The sequence below is a fragment of the Micropterus dolomieu genome, linkage group LG18 (genome assembly GCF_021292245.1).
Source record: "Micropterus dolomieu isolate WLL.071019.BEF.003 ecotype Adirondacks linkage group LG18, ASM2129224v1, whole genome shotgun sequence".
NCBI lineage: Eukaryota > Metazoa > Chordata > Actinopteri > Centrarchiformes > Centrarchidae > Micropterus > Micropterus dolomieu.
This window is the reverse complement of record NC_060167.1, coordinates 20,562,275-20,583,285: the sequence shown is the minus strand read 5'-3', so window position 1 is coordinate 20,583,285 and position 21,011 is coordinate 20,562,275. Positions and strand designations below refer to the sequence as shown.

The following is a 21,011-nucleotide window of genomic DNA, read 5'->3' as shown; positions in this document are numbered from 1 at the left end:
AAATTGTTTGATTTACAGGATTGTTCCAGTGTTTTTGCCTGTTTCAGCTCATAAAATATAAATTGCATATCCTTACTAAGTTCAAAACTTCCAAATAGCAGCAGGGGAGGTTCATTTCATATCAGTACAGTACAAAAAAAATAATAAATGTGCAGAAACCAGACACTAGCTGTGAAATAATCATTGCCTCCTTTTTTTGTACAAACTGTGTCCTCAACAAATTAATCCCGGCAATATTTTTTAAAAACTCTCCTTTAATCTGCATTTGTGGACACTGACATCTGTGATGTGTGGGTGAGCTGCTTAAAACACTGCATTCATAAGCTATGTTGCTGGAAAAACAATTCCAAGTGACAAACAATGTCATGGAAAAGATGATAAAAGATAATGTGAACTTTGTACTTGGATTTAAAAGGTTGCTGTTGAGTACCTAACCCTTAAATCACAAATGTTGGAACCGACCAGCATGAGCAGGGTCACCAGATGTCGCCATTTAATTTGGACAGCCCATATTAGCAGGACAGGAACAGTCTTTGTTCTGGCAGATACGGTCACGCCAAGTAATCTTTTTGAAATGTGTTTTCATGGACAGGATAGATGACATAGATGTCGTACAAGGAAAATAAACTTTATTTCTCAATAATTGTTTTCTATCTGTTTCTCCCTCTCTTTAGTATAAAAGAGTGGACAGAAAGTACAGCTCTAGCTCTCAGCAGAGAAATGACAAAATCTATGATTTATGGGCAGATTCAGACTCACAGACACCAAAGATAAATGTCCTTTTCATGCTGGTAAAATGATATTATTTTTCTGATGAAATAATTGTTTGTTGCTTCTCTTATTTTAACGTGTACTGAAAAACGCCTTAATTCCTCCTTAGACAATGATATGTAAAAAAAAAATGGATATCATGAAGTTCCTTTTGTCTTGCATATCAAATAATATTAACTGATTTAAGTTTTACTGAAACATAAGTGTTTGCTGTGGAAAATGTTCAGTGGTCATGTAAAGTATGCAAATTATAATTAATGGGCAAAAACATGCAAAACCACCGGTATGGCCAGTATTTAAAGCGCCAAAGAATTATAGAAACAACTGCATCTCAAACTAACCAAACTAAAATTATATAGTAACATAATAATAACGTCACTCTTAAAGGTCATAAATACATTTCTGTGGTTTGTGGACTTACAATATTGCGAGCTGAAAAGTTTCGGATAGGATCCTCAGCAGCGAGTGAGACAGAGCTGAGCATGATGAACACCAAGATGAGGTTGGTGAATATGTGATGATTGATGAGTCTGTGGCAAAACACGCGAAACCTGGAGGACAAAGGAAATACAACATAGTGAGAGAACGTCTTTGTGATCTGAGGCACAACCTTCGTGGATGTGTCCATATGTGTGAGGTCTGTGTGAGCATGATGTGTTAAGTGTTTCATACGGGTTTGTGCTGCTGAAGATGAAGAAGGCGCTTCCTTCTGGGATAGGAGTGATCTTCTCCTTCTTTACTAGCTCAGAGATGACCGGCCGAGGCCCCGATGGAACTTCTGGATCCTCCTCCTCTGCTGCAGTGTCATCATTGTCCTCCTCTTCATCCTTACAGAGAAGTGGAAAGGTTGAAAAGGAGCATATAACTCCTCAAACTGTAAAGATAAGCTACTGTATGATTCAGTGTCTGGAAGAAATTAAGGATACCTTGTCATCTTTATCATCCTCCTTTTTGTCCCTGTAATGAATAATAAAGTACAGTTTGAGCATACGGCTGATCATTTAACATTTAGAATAATATTTATCACAGAGAGCCATCATAGGAGCTCAAGCTGTCACCCTTTCTTGTCTCCTTCATCCGTGTTGAGAGACTCTGCATCGGCCAAGTTGTCCACAGCGATAGCCAAGAAGACATTTAGGAGTATATCTGAGTAAAGTGTTCAGTAAAGGACAACTATCTCTGTAAAAGCACACATATGTATATGTATGTGTATGAGATGAATGTAGATTAACTCGAATATTTGCTGCTTCATCAGTTCCAGGTGTGTTTGCATCAGTGGCAGAGGATACAGTTTCCGCAGATGAAAAGGATGATGAAGTAAAAGCACACGATCATCCCAGAAGAGGAAGGGCCTCCATACGCCATGATCCCGTCATACATAACAGCGTTCCAGTCTTCTCCGGTCAGGATCTGAAAAAGAACATAATATATAATTTGATTTAGCATTTAGCATTCGCACTCTTTATTGCTAATTGCCATCAGCTTGGTTATTGGTGTATATGGTGCATAATATGCACTAAATACACCAATAAACAAATGCTTATATTGTGACCGTGGTGTACAGTACCTGAAACACCGTGAGAAGGGCTTGGGGAAAGTTGTCAAAGGTACTCCTCTTGGTCTGGGTCTCGTCAAAGTTGAACTTTCCACCAAACACTTGCATGCCCAGCAGGGAGAAGATAATGATGAAGAGGAAGAGCAGCAGCAGCAAGGAAGCAATGGACTTCATGGAGTTGAGCAGAGATGCCACCAGATTACTTAGAGACTGCCAGTGACTATAAAGAATCGAGGGGCAGTAGAGAGATGGAGAGAAAGGTGATTCATTGAACACCCCACATATACTAGACACACACAAACACACACACACACACAGCATGGTAACAGTCTTACCGTGTGACCTTGAAGATCCTCAGCAGGCGGACACAGCGGAACACAGAGATACCGAGGGGAGACATGATTTCCAGCTCGACCAGAATGGTTTCAGTGATTCCTCCGCACACCACAAAGCAGTCAAAGCGGTTGAACAGTGAAACAAAATAGGCCTGTAGCCCGAGACTGTACATCTTCACCAACATTTCACATGTGAACAGGGCTAGCAGCACCTTGTTGGCCACATCTGAAACCCAGAGAAAAAGACTGACTGTTAAAAAAACACAAATAAATGGAGAGAAAGATAACCTGTTTAGGGTGACACATAATAGAGAGTGCAGAGATTTAGCATTTTAAGATAAAATATAAATAAAACTAAATAAAAAATATATTAAATGTTAACTAGAGACACAATACATTTAATTCAAATAAATGAATTAATTTTAGAGAAAATTATCATTATCATTATGCAATATTAAGAAATACTTTAAAATAGTGATTTAAATGTCCACCTATATTTATTGAAATTTGTTTGATATTTCCTACTAACTAACTAAAGAACCAACAAAATAGGCCAATGAGGCAAAGTGATAACAAATTTCTTTTGATAAGACTCAGATGTGTACTGTAGTGGTTTTCGTACCCTGCACTTGTGTCAGCCACATAGGCTGGTTGTAATGCTCTGATGATATGGTGAGAGTGTTGAGGAACACCAGGATGATGACCAGCCAATAGAAAGGCACCGATTTGACAGCCAACCTGCACTTCCTGCGGCAGAACCTGTTCCAGCGGCGCCAGCGCCGACTGCAGGGAGAGAAAGCAACGTAAGTGTAAAGAGCAGTGGGACTCATTATAAATTGACTTAAAACAGAAAAGGATCTGGTCACATAGATTATAGAATCTAAACAATAGAATACATTATAAAGGAAATCACTATTATGTTTTAACATTTGTAAAAAGAATGCAGAGGAGTGGGGGGGAGGGGCCACGGGAGAACTGCATCAATATATTTTTTGCAAGTCACACTGTACAGTAAATTAGCTGAAAAATACTGCGTAAGACTATTCTCTAAAAATACCTTATGGTACATGCTGACTTTATAAAAGCTGTTGATTTATCATCTGCGGCAAAGTCTCATTTAAATACAGTAAAATGAAAGCCAAGCACAAATAAAACATCCGTATAATTTAATGCAGGCATAGGCCTCACAGTAACAGCGATATGCGTCATGCAGAGACACAGACCTACAAATATACTGACCTGAACTTTGACTTCGAAATTTTTTGACTGAAAGAAAGAAGAATTAGACCATGTTAACAAAAGCAGGTTGTGGCAGAGATGTGTTAGGAGCATTGATGGATAATAAGAATGTGCCAAACTGTAAAAGTCACTAGCATTACAGGGCAGGAAGACATTCTAAAGTTTATAAAGTAAGTGAGTTGTTTGCATTTAACCACCTGACCATTTTTAAAGAAAGTAGCACTTAGAGGGTAAAATGTGGGGACGGCTATTTGTTGCTGAGAGCGTGTGACGTGAGAGACTGTTTTATCAATGATCTGATGTACTGTTTAAAGTAATTACACTGTTATACTGTCATGTTTCTGAAAAGGTTTGTTGTGCCAAATGCTGTACGTTCTCACCACAGAGGTCCGCAGCATGGCGTCTTTTCATCCTCCCCGTTTTGATTCTCGGTGTTCACAGATTCTGTTTCGCTGGCTGGAACGCTCGCTGCAGCAGCAAATGGAGCAGACGTTTACAAAAAAATAATCACATGCACAAGATTGTTCAGATAGACACAGTGCATTGCATCCCAGGGGGAAGAAGTGTGACAAGAAATAAGATGGAGACCGCCTGCATCACATCAGGCATTTCTGATAAAAGCTAAAAAACTTTGGACCTCATGGGAAGGCAGGGGCTAAGTGTGCTGTGGTGTGCATCACTGCCATCATTAGTATCATTTACCAAGTGCTGAAAGGGAGCTGACATGGGACAGGCGAGTGGACAGCTGCTCTACAAGGGCTGACTGATGCAGACAATAAGGATCAGAGGGGAAGAAGGGAGCAGACCGAGAAGGACAGAGCTCTTAGAGCTGTCTCTGAAATGCTACACTCAAAGTACAGCCAGCGCTTTGGAAAGGCTGTCGGTGCAGACAGACGATGATTAACTGTGTGAAACGTCTCGGTGCTTTAACTCATATGAGGGAATGTGGTGTGTTCTGCTTCTTAGCTTATGTAGACATGTTGGCTTTGATTCCTGAGTGGTTGGACAGCTCTCAGCTCTGAAAATAGTGCTGACTGCTGGAGTAGTGATCTGGGTTTAGCCCTGTTTCCTCTATTCATACTGAGCCCCTGCTTTTGAAATGGGACTTGGGAAGGAAACGGGGCCTGCCTGCTATTAAAGGCAGCTGTATTTCTACTCCCTATCAGACTAATTGATTGTGTTAATGATCTGCTTTTTGTAAAAAATTTAGAACCAGTAGACCTTTGAAAAAAACAAGACAGGCAGGAAAAGTGAAAAAGGCTGTGATGCTCGGACACAACGGGTTTAGCACAATAGTAAAACACAAAGTGATGAGGTATTGCATTAGGCCACACACCCACACACAACACACAATGATAAAGCCACTGCTGCTTACTTGTTTAATTTTCTTAATAGTACCAAACTATTCACCCATAATATATGCATAGATCATTTATTAATAGTAAATAATTTGTAAATAACTATAATTCTTTACTGACAGATGGATGTATTAGTAGATGTATTTTATTAGTAGTATGTTGTGTTGAATGCTTTTCTGCCTGTTCATAACTTTGTTGTTAATTAATTTATTAATAACTCTTACCATTTTAATTTGTGAGAGAAGAAGGAAGCAGCAGATAGTATGGTCTGATTTATTTAGTATCAGATTCATTTGAGCATCAAACACACTCACACGCGCACACACGCACACACACACACGCACACGCACACACGCACACACACACACGCACGCACACACACACAAGAGCTAGAGAACACTGGAGGGAAACCACAGGATTTACCATGAGTGTCGGACGACTGGCTGAACCACCCAAACCTTCCTTTCTTCTTCTCAATAAGGTCAGCCAGAGTCACCCCTTCATGTGTAATGCATGCAAGTCCATGCATTCAGACACAATGGCACAGCAGAGGGACATGGGGGGCGAGAATGGGCTGCTATCAAAATGGGTCAGAGCAGACAAGCACCACAGGACAACAACAGTATTCAAAATATCAATATCACACAATAACAATGACAACAGCAGCAGGCGCCAGAGGGCCTCTGAGGAGGGCAGAGGAACAACATGGAGAGCTGTCAGTCACTGGAAGCGCCTGCAGGTGACGAGGCCCTGCACTAACATGTTAGAGTGCAAATTAAAGCATTTGCATGTTAACATGTTAGTAGGGTCTCTTGTATCGTCGACAGACACCAAAAGCCAGGATGGATGTTGAAGAAAGCAGTATGGACCTGCCTCCTCGTAACACAGAGGCTCCACAGCTTTAACTAGGTGCCTGTCACTTTATGGTAAATGTTAGCTGCAACGTTATGTTGCCTCAGTAAAATGCAGAGTAAACGTCTAACTTTATACATGAAGCATAAGGAGGGAAAGACAGGTGGGAGAGTCAACAGGAAATGGACAGAGTACATCAAAAAATGGGGGGGGGGGGATCGTAATGAGCATACAAAGTGCAAAAAAATAGAGATCCTCTGCTCAAACTATAAGATGAATCAGCGGCAGTTCCATGTGTGCTGCTTATATAAAGAGGATTTGGATTAAGAGTTTTTCTACTGCTCAAGTAATATATTTTGTTTCCTTTTTCCCTTCTGAGATAAACTCTAGTGGCACTCGCAGGGTGCTCCACTTCCATCAGTAACATACATTGAGCGTGAAGATAAAAAGGCTCTGTACATCTATGCTTCAAACACCCTTTATGTGTTTACATGAAACACCTCTAGGGAAAGATCTCTTTCTCAGTACATCTTTACATGCAGGTATGTATCTATGTGTTTGTGTCTGCATTGCATCTGTGTATGGCAAAGATATACCGCCGATAATTTTGCATTATGAAAGGACCAGTGTGCAGGATTTAGTGGCATCTAGCGGTGAGGCTGCAGATTGCAACCCACTGAATACCCCTCACCCAACCCTCCCCTTCCAAGCGTGTAGGAGAACATGTGTTGGCCACAAAATTCGCGACAAAAGCAAAAGGCCCTCTCTTGAGCCAGTGTTTGGTTTGTCCATTCTGGGCTACTGTAGAAACACGGCACTCGTGCAACATGGCAGACTCCATGGAAGAGGACCCGCTCCCTCTGTAGATATAAAGGACTCATTCTAAGGTAACAAAAACACAATGATTCTTATTTTCAAATGATTTTACACTACTGAAAACATACTTACATATGTTATATTACATTTCTGCCATATTCATCTAACAGATCCTCAGAAATCTTAAACACTGGTCCTTTAAGGAAAATTTCCATCATCAAACATTATTAAACTGTGTCAATCTGCAATGTTCAAGACATCCCAAGAGATATTTTGCAATTACTGTAGAGTAACAGACCTTTTACTTGCCACCACATTTGATCAATCTGCGTGATCTATTTCTGCTTCAGTTAGTGATTTCCTACAATTCCCAAAATGATTTTTGAAAAGCTTTATTAGACCCACAGAACATTTGCATGAACTGGACTATATGAACTATTGATGCTACTGATGGTGGAGAAAGCTGAAGTGCTCTCCTCTGGTGGGTTTCTTCCTGCATGATTGCAAAAAGTTGTTGGAAAATTGTAGTGCTGAAATAAGAGAACTTGAATGTGGTGTTTTAGATTGATGGCTCTTTGTCCATAATTAACACTGTCTGTATCTGTGCCACATATGTCTCAACGTGATTGACCAGTTATCTGGGGCAGTAAGATAAATAAAGCACTTTACACCAAAATGGACACAGGAATGCAAGAAAAAGCAACCATTCTGTTTCAAACGGTGTTATGGGATAAATGTTCCTTCTCTAGAGAGAAATGATCTATTACCTAATCCACTTCTTTTAAAGGATTTTTTTTTTTTTTTTACAAAACTCCCCCTATGACACATTATAGATTTCTGTACAAACTCTGGCAGAAATCACAGCCCTCTCAAGCCAACAATAATAAATACTAATGGACATTTTACTTAACGGCAGGAACAGATTTGCTGTACTGAATGGTGCTTGTGATGCCAGCGCAGCATCACTCTTAGCTGCATGACGGAGGGAGCAGGAGACGGTGCTTACGGTTGCGTTTGCTCTCCTCATCGGCCTCATCCTCGTTGTCGGGGTCGATGTCTTCAGCCTGAGTGATCCAGTCCAAGTAACCCTTGAGATCTTCCTCTAGCTGCTGCTTCTCACGCAGCTTCTGGAAGTCTCCACGGGCTTTGGCCTTTTCTCTCTCCTTGGAGAACTCTCTGGGTTTGCAGAACCACAGATACACAAAAACACGCAAACACATACAAATACACCGGAGTGCATAAATGACCAAAAACACACACACACACAAAAAGAGAAATTGTCTTTCACAGCAAATCAAATCAAATGGAAATAATACTTAATCATCAAAAATAGGGCATTTCCACTGCACCAAATGAAGATTTATGTATTTCCTGTATATTGTCTTTGTCCATATTGTATTCAACATATTTAAATACTTCAATCACTTCTCAATGCCTCGTGTGTTTTTGTGAACCCTAGCCACTGGAGGGAGATGTATACCTTTGAAAGACAACAGCACTATATTTAGAGCCCGACAGTACAGTAGCTTATCCTTCAGGCGAGCATCTTAATCATACAGAAAAGGCAATTTAGGTAGACAGATGGTTTCAAGAGACACTCAACATTTGCACGGCATCTAAATTCATAAATTATGTAAAACATTGACTGTGGAAACTACTATATGTAGGGATTGAAAAGACAGGAGGAACATGTATTCAGTGCATGGTTGGATATTGTCATTACTGAGAAAAATATGTATTTTAGCTATGATAATTAAAAAGGTCAATACAAAGGTGCTTGACGGTGAGAGGGTAAAGCAGCATTTGTAACTGCATTTAGAAAAAGACTGATAGAGATCTGAATGGATGGAGATAATAATTTATACCAATCTAAAGCAGCCGACAAGACAGCAAGTTTGTCCGAGTTGATGATTATATTAAACTTGTTGGCTTTTTTTTTTTTTTTAAATCAGGCTTTGCTGGCTGGTCAACCATCCAGAGTTAATTCTACTGTAATACCCCACCCCCACTCCACAGAGCTGGGAAAGCAAACTGGGGTTTGAGAGAGCTTAGGAGCGCAGAGGGAGTGAAGGGCGAGGAATACGATTAATTTCTCTCTCAGGAGGTTGGGTGGTGTTCAGGATGGGGAGGAAACGCTCACTTTGCAGTTGCCATGGGAAGGACGTGATAGTTTGACGCCAACAGAGGTCAGAGAAGAATGCCTAGAATGAATGTACATTTATCTTTAGGTCCTAATGCTGAATAACCAACCACGGGTTTAATATATACATTTTTTGTACGAAGGCTGTCAGGATCTGTGCATTTGAGTGGCTTACATCCAGAATCTGCAGCATAGAATATATTCATTTATAGGCTAACACTATTTCCCAAACATATCAAGCAGTGCCAGGGTGCACAACAAACCACTGCATACATGCCTTGTACACTGCAGACCAAAACCACTGCAAAAGTTGCCTCTTACCCACTTAGCACACCTAATACAAGGTTTAACACGAAAAAGGAGCCCAGTATGATCAGGCTAACAAAATAAATCCAAGGTGTTTCCCATCCGATGGCGTCATTGACCTACAGGAGCCAAAAGTAGCCGGTTAACAGAGAGTAACACATAGTAGAACAGAGAACCTCAGACCTGAAATCAAGCAGAGGGTCTCTGTCTGCAAAGAGAGGAAGGTGCTTACCCGCTCAACACACCCAAAACCAGGTTAAGCACGAAAAAGGAGCCGAAGATCACAAGACTGACAAAGTACACCCATGGAAGCTCTAAGCCCATAGCATCGTTCATCTGGAGGAACAAGCACCACAGAGGAAGGAGAGGAGTGGGAAGAGAGAAAGGAAAGGGTGAAAGAGAGTGTTAAAGTTAAAAACTGCCAGAAAAGAAGAACAGAACAAAGGTTGCCTCTTCTTCAGATGAAGAAAAATAGCGAGCTTGCAGGAATACTAAAGTGCCAGGATAGCATCATATTGTCATTGTGAGTTGTTGAGTGCATTTAATCATTTAGTCAATCAATCATCAGAGTGATAAGAGCTGCCTCGGGAAATTATCAGCAGCTTCATCATCAGAATGTCACTCACATTACTGTTGTGTGTCTGATCTGAGCAGACATTTCAGATGAAGGCGTGAGACAATCACAGGATACTGGGAGGGCAGAGCGAGAAACTCACCCAATACAGCACGTCCGTCCAGCCCTCCATGGTGATACACTGAAACACAGTTAGCATGGCAAACAGGAAGTTGTCAAAGTTGGTGATGCCACCGTTGGGACCTTGCCAGCCTTCCCTGCACTCGCTGACATTGACGGGGCATTGGCGCCCATGCCCTGAGATTGCACATGGAGCTGATTCCTCTTCTGCTATCATATCTACAGAGAGTGAGAGGGAAAAAACAGTGTTTGTAATCATCAGAATGTGTTAAGTAATTGCTAAAAATGACTGCATTAGAAATAATGAATGATTTCAAACAGGGTTCCCAAACTATAGAACGTGGACCAGACAACTCCAACCCATCTTTACAATTTATTGTTATATATGGCCTACAAATGTATGGCCCATAATTATTTAACTTTCGAGCAAGACTACAAAGATAAAAATGGCCTGTTATGTCCCATTCAGCAAGATATTCTTAAATTACTTGTCAGCAGAAACAATCAACACAGGAAAAAAGGCACCGTACACTATCTAAACTTTAAACAAAGGTTGACCTGGAGGACAAATAGTTTCAAGAGAGGTGGAGGTTTTTTTCATGTAGCGTAATGTGACCACCTCACTTCTCATCTGCAAGGAGTAAGCTGCTGTTCTCTGGGACCTTAGAATTAAGTTGAAATTCATGTTGCTATTGGTTAAAATACAATGACATTAATAGTATCTTTAAGGTCAGTATACATAAAATAGCTTAATAGTAGCTGCTTGTTACAGCATGCCTACATGACTACAAATATGGTTTGATATTATATGTAAAGAAAGACAATCAAGATGGCGTACCTGTACCAGGAATAAAGCAGGTTGCGTGCATTTTACCGATGAAAAGCTCCAGGCCAATAATAGCATAGATGATAATGACAAACAAAACCAGGAGGGCAATGTGAAGGAGAGGGACCATGGCTTTAATGATGGAGTTCAACACCACCTGTAAACCTGGACAAGGAAGAAATAAACACATTATATGACGCTTTTCTGTACACAGGTGTGTGAATGAATGAAAAGTAAGAACATACACATACATTATCTTGATCTTGACTTTTAAACGGTTAAGTTAAGAATGCAGGTAATTGGACACTCATTTAAAAGAGTAACAGTAATAACTGTATTTTACAAACTGTTGCATGTATGTAAGTCATGATGGTTCAAATTATGGCTGAGGGCTGAGGATATAAAAGCATTAAAATGTTGTTTATCAACATACAGAAGTGAGTGTGTTTTTAGGAAATGGATTTTTTTCCTACAAATTTGATACAAATTCCATCTATAATTCAGTACATCTACAACCCCATATAGTTCATAAATATGTCAGAAGTGTCTGCTCTGAGTTTGTTGTTGTTTATTTTACAGCCAGAGCCCATGACTCTAGGGCGTTGATGTAGATGATGAATAGATGTTTTTGAACAGTCCTTAGGCATGGTACACAGACCATCTGGACTCATCACGTGTAACCTACAATCCACTGGGACTTATAAGGACTCGACCATTATACAACATATACAGAAAATGTTTGGCAACTCGTATGTATTGGGTTACACTAAGTTAACATGGGTCGACTGTGTGTTGGTATATGAAGCTCTGCAGTTCTCACTACTTACTGGGTACTCCTGAGACCAGCCGCAGGGGTCGCAATACACGGAAGGCTCGAAGGGCTTTAACGTCAAATCCACCTGGTTTACCCCCATGTCCGTGCATTGACGGATGGTTAGTATCTCCTTCGCCTTCCGACTTCTCCTCTTTGGTCAAAAGCTCCAAGACAACACTGAAGAGTCTGTCAGAAAGCAAAGAAAGAACCTCACACTATTAGTCCGCCAGGGAAAACATGCTGTACAGCACACAATAACGGGTTTGCGTCTGAACTACTACATATTATATGTTCCAGAAGTTCCTTATCTAATATTAGAAGAGCTTATATAATTAGACGATTGATTGATTAGGTGAAAGACAGAAAATTACTATTTTGGTAACTGATTAATTGTTATAGTACATCTTCAAGGAAGTTTCAGACTCCAAATGTGAGGATTAGATGCTTTTATTTGTCATATACGATAGTAATCTGAATGTGCAATTTCCACCTTTGGCTCTGGACATCAGCAGATTAATCCTTCATGAAAATAATAATTTGTTGCATGTATTTTTACATAAATTAGGTTCAGCATCATAACATTTACACCGATTGTGTCAGACTGCAATGCTGTCTATCAATCATCAAATACTGTCATTAATTAATTTCACTGTCTTACTAGGACACAATTTCAGAGGCCAAGCACTAAACAGAACACACAGCAGATTGCATTGTATCATCCATCATAATTTTGTGGACTCTTCCAGCACTCTTCCTGACAGCTGAAAAGTTGTGGTTACTCTGTGGTTAATTGGTTAATGTTGATAGTTTTCTTAGTTTGAAAAACAAGTACCAGGTAATAATGAGTGAATGGTGTTGAATCTACAAGCTAAGTATATGTTAATACCAAGTCATGATACTGAATAATTAATTCAAACATTAAGTCATTCTATTCAGAAATGGACTTTAGTAAAAATATGTCATTTATCCTCAGATCAATCAATCTCACACATCAATAGGCTAATGTTATTCAGGGACATGATTACAATACCAGTATTTCCCACGCATTGATTTATTTGTGGCGGGCCGCAACATTATCAACGCTGACCGCCACATATTGATTTTCAGCTATTTAAAATGGGTAAAATCGTATTTGATCACAGAGCTGTGCGCAGGGCATTGGCCTACTTTCGCTCAGCACCTCCTCTTGCTCGGTCTCTCTTTCTCTGTCTCTCTGTCTCTCCCATGCAAACACATTGACAATGGACCGTGTGTGAATTGAATGCTTAGAATCATGAACACCGCTGCACAAATCTATCCATGAACAGCGCTTCACAAATCTGTCCAACATAACGCTGTCAATGTCGGAGATCCACCTTCAAAAACGTTGAGGAGTCTAGCTAATAAGGATGGCTAAGTTAATGTTAGAAAAATGATTGTGAAAATCAACTGGCGCTCCCTGGGCACCTGGCTCTCCGGCGCACCTACTGACAATCTCCTCATCAAGCTCCTTCTAAAAAAAAACAGATCTTCAGACATTCGGCGCCAGATTGTATCAGTCATGTGATAACGTACTCTCTGCCGACAACCTCTGTTTCTTGCTTTTGTGTGTCTTTGTCTGCTCTTGGTTCTCAACAAACAACAAACCTAACAACAAAGTCCCGATACAAATTTTTTTTTAAATGAACTAGGTATAGCCTACCACAGCCTAAACCATTCTTAGACATGTCACCCTGAAAGCTCTTTCCTGGCAGAGAGCCTTTTATTTTTTACGTTGTTGAAGTATCATTTAGCTGTGAAACTATAATGTAAAATGCTGCATCAGTTTACTTTACAGCCACCCACAAACCATACTGACATCACCAGGATACAGTGGGATTAATAAGAGTCCTACACATACAGTATATTAAATACAATGCACCATTATTGTTAATAGATCGTATAAAACCTGAACTAGTAGGTTCCATATAATCATAGTATGTATTTAAGGCCTGACAAAAGTAAATTAAATTAAATTTGTTCTAACTGCACGTACGTATATTGCAGATAAATGTAGCAGAAGACCTATTTCCTACTGCAGTAACACAGTGAAATCGGCAGTGAATGAATCTCTCACCATGAGAGAGGACACTTCATTACAGTCAGTTAGACATTCCTCACCTAGCCATGAGGGGAAATCATCTCGACACATCACATCAAAGCTGTGGACTAAAGTGAATGAAGCTGCCGATAGGGGCTGGAAGGAGTTCTGAGGGCCTATAAGCGCAGCCTGCTCAGACTTATGTTCTACTGAGTCACAGCTGTAAGACTGACCGCCTGCCACTGGGGTTTCATTACTCATCCAGTCATCTTCAGAAGAAAACCATCCTTCACATATCGACACATTTGTACTGAATTTACTTGAGGAGAACCGCTTTCATAAAAGTGTTCAGGTTTCTTTACTGGTCAAGCTGGATAACTGTCTCCTCCTCATTCAAAGAGGTTTAAAATGTTTTAGCCCATTTACTACAAATCACATGTGGTGATTTTATGTGTCCCTGCTAGTCCCCTATCCTCATGTCTTGGTGTGTAGTCCTAGTTCTGTGTTTTGGCTCTGTGTCTGGGTTCTTAGATTGGGTTACTGGTTTGTTGTTTTCAGTTGGGTTTTTCTGTTTCTTTCATCCTGGTCCGCGTGTTGGTCTGTCTTGTCCGTGTCCTCACCTGTTTCTGTATTTTTATCGTAGTGTGTTCGGCGCCTGTCTGTGTCAAGTTACAGTTTGTCTATGTGTGCTCTGTCTGTTCACTACATGTATCTGTGTCTTGCCTTTTTTCCTGTTTTGTTCTGAAGTTGTCTGTGTTTGCTGTCTGTCTGTATGTCCTTCAACTTCCTGCTAGAATGAATGAATTAGCCTCACTTATTATAGTCCTGCAACAGCCACAGATACTGGATGTTTTTTTTTCCTTCAGAGAATTTGATTTATTGATTATATATATATATATATATATATGTATATTCAACAACAGATGAGGCTATAAAATATTATGAGCATTTACATACAAATCACATGTATACTCTAGGATTGCTAGGGGACACAAGTATGTCATGGCAGGTGTACTGCTCAGGACCCACGGAAGTGTGAGTGTGAAGTGGTTTGGATGAGCGGTTCTTGAAAAGAGAGGCCAAGCAATCAGCCCATTCCAATCAGGCACGTTTTGAACAAGCACTGCACTAGTCAGATAAAATATGCTTTTCACTGTAACATTATATCTCAGAAGCCTTTGATATTTTTCAACACTTTCCTTCCTATGAAGCATGGTTGAATGAAAAAAATACATGTAAAACCCTCCACCAAGCACAGCTGAAGCTTCAAGCAGCTACAAATTTTTCTAACCTCTATTAAACCATGACATGACCTGCTGTAATCTATAAATACAAATCACACAAACGTATTGAAGCCGGTTGTGAAGTGGCCTGAACTTTGACCTTTGACATGAATTTATATAGCCCTTTCAGAGCCACATTGACACAGTGATATTTTGACATCGGAGGTTGGCAAGTCTTATTTTAGTGTCATTTCAGTGATTTAGCAGCAACAGTCACTCTTCATAGTGTGAGCAGGGGTCTTTGCATTTGACTGCATGGCAGATCAACCCTGCATGCCGCATACTGGCTGAGATCTGACCCAGCTATCCACTGGACTATGTGTGTTAGAGGAGAGAAAGAGGAAGGAAGATGGAGGAGAAAAAAGATAAGCTGTGATAAGGATGAAGATAACTAGAGGAGAGTATGCAGGAGATAGGAATGAGGGCAGAGTGAGGTGGGAAAGTGTAAAGCAAGGTGTACAACCATTTGAGAGATCAAAATGGAAGGGAAGGAAGTATAGGAAAGTGCTACAGAGACAAACCCGGAGTAGGATGGGAGAGTGTGAGCGAAAGACAGACAGTGAGAGGAGAGGAAAGGGAAAATGGGAGGGAGTGTTGGAGAAGAGATGAAGTATGGAGAGATGGTGACTCACTCCAGTGGTGGTAAAGCTCTGATTTATTCTCTCTGTCTTTTCTGGGTCATATACTGTGGGTGTATGAGGGTCTCTATTAGCACTTGGAGCAGAGGCTTAAGCAACTTTAACTTTAACACTGACTCTCTCAGAAACACTGTAAACTGCAACTGTCAAACTGAGATCAAAGTGCAAATCCAAACCCCAAATACCAAAACCTCGCGACTGTAAAATAAATCAATTGAAATAACTGAGCTCGAGGACTTACCCTATGACGACAATGACGAAATCCAGCATGTTCCAACCGTTTCGCACATACGCATTCTGGTGCATCACCAGACCATAAGCGATAATCTTCAGAAAGGTCTCAATTGTGAAAATGATGAGGAAGGCATACTCAACTGTTTCCTGCAGACACACAGAAAAAAAGAGAACACATTTTAAATGTCTCAGAAACAGACGGAGAAGAAAGAAATCTTATGTGAACATTTCCATTCAGGAATGTGCTCAATAAAGTAAAGACAAAGCAACTTTTTGTATCATAAACCTGGCCCTGGTTGCACAAGAATGTTAGGAGTTTTAAGAACATTTTTATTTAGTAAGACTGTTTGGCGTTATGATTTAAGTGTTACTGTAAGGCCCCGACACACCAAACCAACCTCTCAGTCCAATAACTTACAAGACATATTCAGTGTTTTGCCATTGAATACACCACAAAGAATCCAGTGGACAGACAGCTGACCACTGACATGCATGTACCCTCTGAGTCTACATGACAGGAAAAAACTAGTCAGAAATCTGGATTTGTAATTCAAAAATAACAAAACAAAACCTTTTTTCATTAGCTTGGAATATTAATTGAACATAATATTATATAACATATTAAGGTAAAAAATTGCTTAGCTTTGCATAGGTGTTGTTAGTCAGTTATCTCTTGCAACTCAGTATTGTGCCTTTGTGGAAGAGAAAAAGGCAATGACATAAAATAAGGAGAAAACAGCACCAAGTGGATGAAAACACCCATTTACAAGGCTGAACAATCAGTCAGAAAACTCGCTGACCGATGCATGAATGTGTCCGAGAGAGGTTAAAAAAGGGACAAACACACTTTGAGTAAAATATTTCAGAGGATATGTAGAACCAGTGATGTAACTCAGCATTGTGCCCTTCTCCAGCTGTTTCAAAGACAGAGAGAACACAGGAACATCAAGCCATCAGGCTGAGGTCGATTGGGAGTCACACATAGCTAGATAAAGGTGGTTTGTGCATGTTAGTGCAGTGAGGTATGTGGGATGCTGGTGGTGAACAACCACCAACAGGGTGATTCAGCTGTTTAGGACAGTCCTGGGACCTCCCTGGAGACATGAAACCACAGAGAGGCCGTCTTCATCCTTAATGCATGAGGCAGGTCCACGTAAACGCTGCACAAGGGCTGGTATTCATAACATCTGTCCATCATTTAGGTTTTCACATACGATGCCCATTGGGTTCTTATCATACACAATACAGAATACACATACACATGTATATTGTTATATACATAATAACCTTTTCTGCCTGAGGGAGTACTTAATCCCCTGCTCTGTGGGCGCCATAAATGCAAGAGCACTGTGGGCTGCGGGGCTCGTTCCCAACAGTTTACTGCAGATTGTGAGAAGCACTTAGCCCACAATAAGGGACATGGGCCTCTTTGTTACTGAAGTAAAAGGTTGAGTTAAGCTTAAGGCTGCTGCCACTATGACGGAGCAAGCTCGGGCCGTAGGGAGCAGAGAGAACAGAACGATTCATAAGAGGATGGAAGTGGCAGAGAGACAAGCGAACAATTTTAGAGGCATAACAAACCAAAAGGGCCGACAGTAAACTGCTGCTGCAGTAATCTGTTGGTGTAAATAAGGCTGCAGTTAGGTGGTTAAAAAGAACATATTATTTGTTTATTATTATCATTTTATATGCCTTATATGCCTTTATATGCAAAGATCTATAAAAGAAGTACCAAGACGTCGACATATTTTCTATGTAAAATCAGATTTAAAAAAAGATGTTTTCTCCCGTGTGGTCTATAGCCGCAATTGAGTAATAATTGTAAAGATACTGAAACCAGCAAATAATGTATTGTCAGAACAATTTTAGCTTTCTAAGGCAAAGTAAATTTATGCAAATTGCCACTTCCTGGTTCATAAAAGCATGTTAAATATAATAGCAAATGATAACCATTCCCTCTCAATTAAGCAGTAATTTATTCAATGATCAGCATGTTAAACTGTGAGCAGAAAGAGAAAGAGGGAGAGAGATAAAGAGAGTGAGGAAACAGGCCTTTGGGGATGACCATAAATATCTCTGACTCATCTTAGTTTATTTGTGCTGTAAAGAGACTTACTGTAGAATGTTTCTTTTTCTCATACAGTATATGCATATAATCAGCAGTTAATATGTTCACTTCACTTCCTGCTCTTCCAGGTATACAACACAACATGATACATCACACACACACACACAGACACACACACGTTTATGTCCTAAAATGCACGCTGACATCAGATATTAAACTCATGCAGAGCATGATACCTTTTCCTCCTCAACCCCTACAGCTGTACAAGCTCCCTCCTCTACCGCAGGGTGAGTGTTCTTGTCTACAGGCACAACTCAGTTCATGTCACACACTAACAGATCTCAGATCACCATATGACAAAGGATGCTAACCCGCTGAACCATGCATTCCCCAACATAGTTCTCCATCTGATCGAGCCATACGGACAACGGCAACGTAAACCTATCAAGAATTCAGATGGGCCTGTGTGCAACACTCACGAGGCTCTGTGCATCTTCATCCAGACTACACGCAGAAAATCACTAACTGAATTTTGTTCATACTAATAAAGAGTAGAAATGGAGTCATAAAAATACAATAAAACAGTTTGTCTTGCAATTACAGCACCATGGTTCATATATTATCATTTATTATCTAAATAAAGACTGTTTTAAACTGCAGCCTCCTGGAGTGAGACCAGGAGTGTCAAAACTAATTACATCCCTAAGCTATTTTCAATTCAATATTTATTATATCAACATGAAATACTGTGCTTGAATATTCATTATTGCTTCCAACCCAGCCATATCCCATCCACCCCTAATCAAGTCAAGTCAGGTCTATTTTATTTATATAGCCCAATTTCACATATCACAAACAATTAAGGGGCTTTACAAACTACAGCATACAGCACCATCTCTCCTTAGACCCAAAATTCTGATAAGGACTGCCCAAAACAACTCAGGAAGAGCAACAGATGAGGGATCCCTCTTACAGGACAGACAAACATGCAATAGATGTAGCATGTACAGAATAGAGGGGGAAACAGCTAGCCTGGCTCTGTCCAAAGGTAACAACAAAAACAACAAGTTGTGGGTTTTAGGATTAGTTAGTGCTGTTTTTTTAAATATGGTTTACATTTTTACATTCTTGCACAAATGACCAAACATGTGAATAATTAGCTTTAAAGTGCTGGCCATTGGATTTTTTTATAACTTTGGAAAGATCCAGGTTCCAGACACTGGAACCAGTTTCCCCGTTTCCAGTCTTTGTTCTAAACAACACTAATTGGCTGCTGGCATTAGCTTCATATTTAGCATACAGATATGATAGTGGTATTTACTGTATCTTCTGTAACTTAACTCTGAGCAAAAAACACAAATCTCCAAAATGTCACTGTCAAATGTTCTTTTACAGAAGAATATAAATATTAAAGGATAAATTAAACCTGCAAAAAGACTGTACCTTACTAAATCTGATTTTATATTTTTCCTTGAGACGCTGAACCATTCAACTGTAAAATACTGTGCTGTAAATTACATTAAGAGGATCCAGATATTAATGTATTGGAGTAGTACCTTACTCTGCTTGTTCCTTAGAGACAGATTGAACAAATCTTGAGACCACAAACAATAGTGTCAAGAAAATACTATTAGCACAAACAGGATGCAAACTAACAAAGGTCTCATAGATATGCACCAATAAATTAAATGTACCAGTCAAATAGGCAGGGCAGTCACCCTGACGGAGGGTCTGTAATAAATCTCAATGCTTTATGTTAAGTAATGAAGGCATGAGGACATTGGGAGGAGGCCAGTGACCATAAAATATCTCTATAGTCCATTACCAGCATAACAAATGGAAAAGAGAGAATGCTCATTGTATGGTTCAAGGTTGCTAGTTTATGCAACTATAATATCAAGCCAATTTTAACGTCATAATGTAATGTTATAGGATTAGGCTTTGATATACAATCCATATGTCATTCTCTAGTTTTGAGGAAAAGCTGTTCCAGAACATCTGCCAGAAACCACAAAATAAACACTATATACAGTATGTTAGCTATTATTTTCCATTATTGACTAATATTTTCTATTATTATATTATTCCATTAATTAGGTGTATTAAATGTCAAATTGAAAATAAAATTGTTAAAACTGGCCATTGCAATTTCCCAAAGCCCAAGGTTACATCTTCAATTTTCTTGTGCTGGAGTTTAGGAGCAGATAACTCCTGAGTTTCACAGAGACGCTACAATTTTTGGATCTGTTTCTGCACACAATATATTTTGTAGGACTTCCCACATCACTCACCCGGCTACATCTCCCTCCCCCTTGCTCTCTCCATCTCTCGCTAACTCTCTTTCCTTCCCCTGTCTGTACAGATCAGTCAGTGCCATCCAGCCAAGCCAAGGGGGGTGAAGGCGGTCAGCATTTAGTGCTTCTTCACCGCCTACTCCTGCAGGTTTGCACAGTAAATAAGTGTGCTTGAGTGTGCAGTCTATATTGGGAAGCCTGTTCAAGTGTGTGTCACGGATGGGGTTTGTGTTCGTGTGTGTCTTTTTAATAAGGCCTGCTACTTTACTAGCTGATCCTAGGTACAATCATTTCACATTTTGTCAGAGCTGATTTATAATTACCTGCTATTTCTCATCAGGAAATAGTTGAATGTGTGTTTAATACTGAACAACTGATTAAATCCAATCAATAAAACAATAACAGCAGTGACAAAATGTGTTGTTGAAATCCAGCAACTGCGTTACAAAATGTAACACAATGTAGTGGACATCTGCTCTTATCCCCTGTTCTTTATCGCTCTGTATAGCCGAGCCCACATTTTTGTATGTACAGTATAAAAATGTGGCTTTGTGTGTAGTGCATGTGTACCCACAGGTTTAAATGTGTGTGTGTGTGTGTGTGTGTGTGTGTGTGTGTGAAGCACTGTGGGGGCGGGCAGGAGTTGTGTGAGGATGTGAATGTCACTCTGCCAAGGAAAACACTTCAAGCGCAGGTCATCTTAAGTTTACCCACACTACCAAGTGAATG

The 21,011-nt window shown here is 40.0% G+C and overlaps 2 protein-coding genes across 2 annotated transcripts in view; both read right to left on the bottom strand.

The window, feature by feature from the left end:
• cacna1da (calcium channel, voltage-dependent, L type, alpha 1D subunit, a) overlaps nt 1–5,810 on the bottom strand; it is a 28,429-nt gene extending 22,619 nt beyond the window's left edge. The window contains exons 1-11 of the mRNA XM_046076077.1: nt 5,682–5,810; nt 4,281–4,368; nt 3,901–3,927; nt 3,284–3,444; nt 2,662–2,887; nt 2,339–2,546; nt 2,061–2,181; nt 1,830–1,917; nt 1,698–1,728; nt 1,444–1,598; nt 1,193–1,322 (exon numbers count right to left, since the gene is read on the bottom strand). Coding sequence (XP_045932033.1) covers nt 1,193–1,322; nt 1,444–1,598; nt 1,698–1,728; nt 1,830–1,917; nt 2,061–2,181; nt 2,339–2,546; nt 2,662–2,887; nt 3,284–3,444; nt 3,901–3,927; nt 4,281–4,368; nt 5,682–5,787 — 1,341 coding nt within the window. The 5' untranslated portion in view covers nt 5,788–5,810. The remainder of the gene's footprint in view (nt 1–1,192; nt 1,323–1,443; nt 1,599–1,697; nt 1,729–1,829; nt 1,918–2,060; nt 2,182–2,338; nt 2,547–2,661; nt 2,888–3,283; nt 3,445–3,900; nt 3,928–4,280; nt 4,369–5,681) is intronic.
• A 1,964-nt stretch (nt 5,811–7,774) lies between these two features.
• Nucleotides 7,775–17,143, bottom strand: LOC123986868 (voltage-dependent L-type calcium channel subunit alpha-1D-like). Its single transcript, XM_046075282.1, has 7 exons — nt 17,135–17,143; nt 15,928–16,067; nt 11,720–11,892; nt 10,905–11,057; nt 10,089–10,285; nt 9,388–9,491; nt 7,775–8,102 (listed from the first exon to the last, which is right to left on the bottom strand). Exons 1-7 carry the CDS (start codon nt 17,141–17,143, stop codon nt 7,895–7,897), a joined length of 984 nt encoding a protein of 327 aa, XP_045931238.1. The 3' UTR covers nt 7,775–7,894.
• Between the last annotated feature and the right edge of the window lie 3,868 nt (nt 17,144–21,011).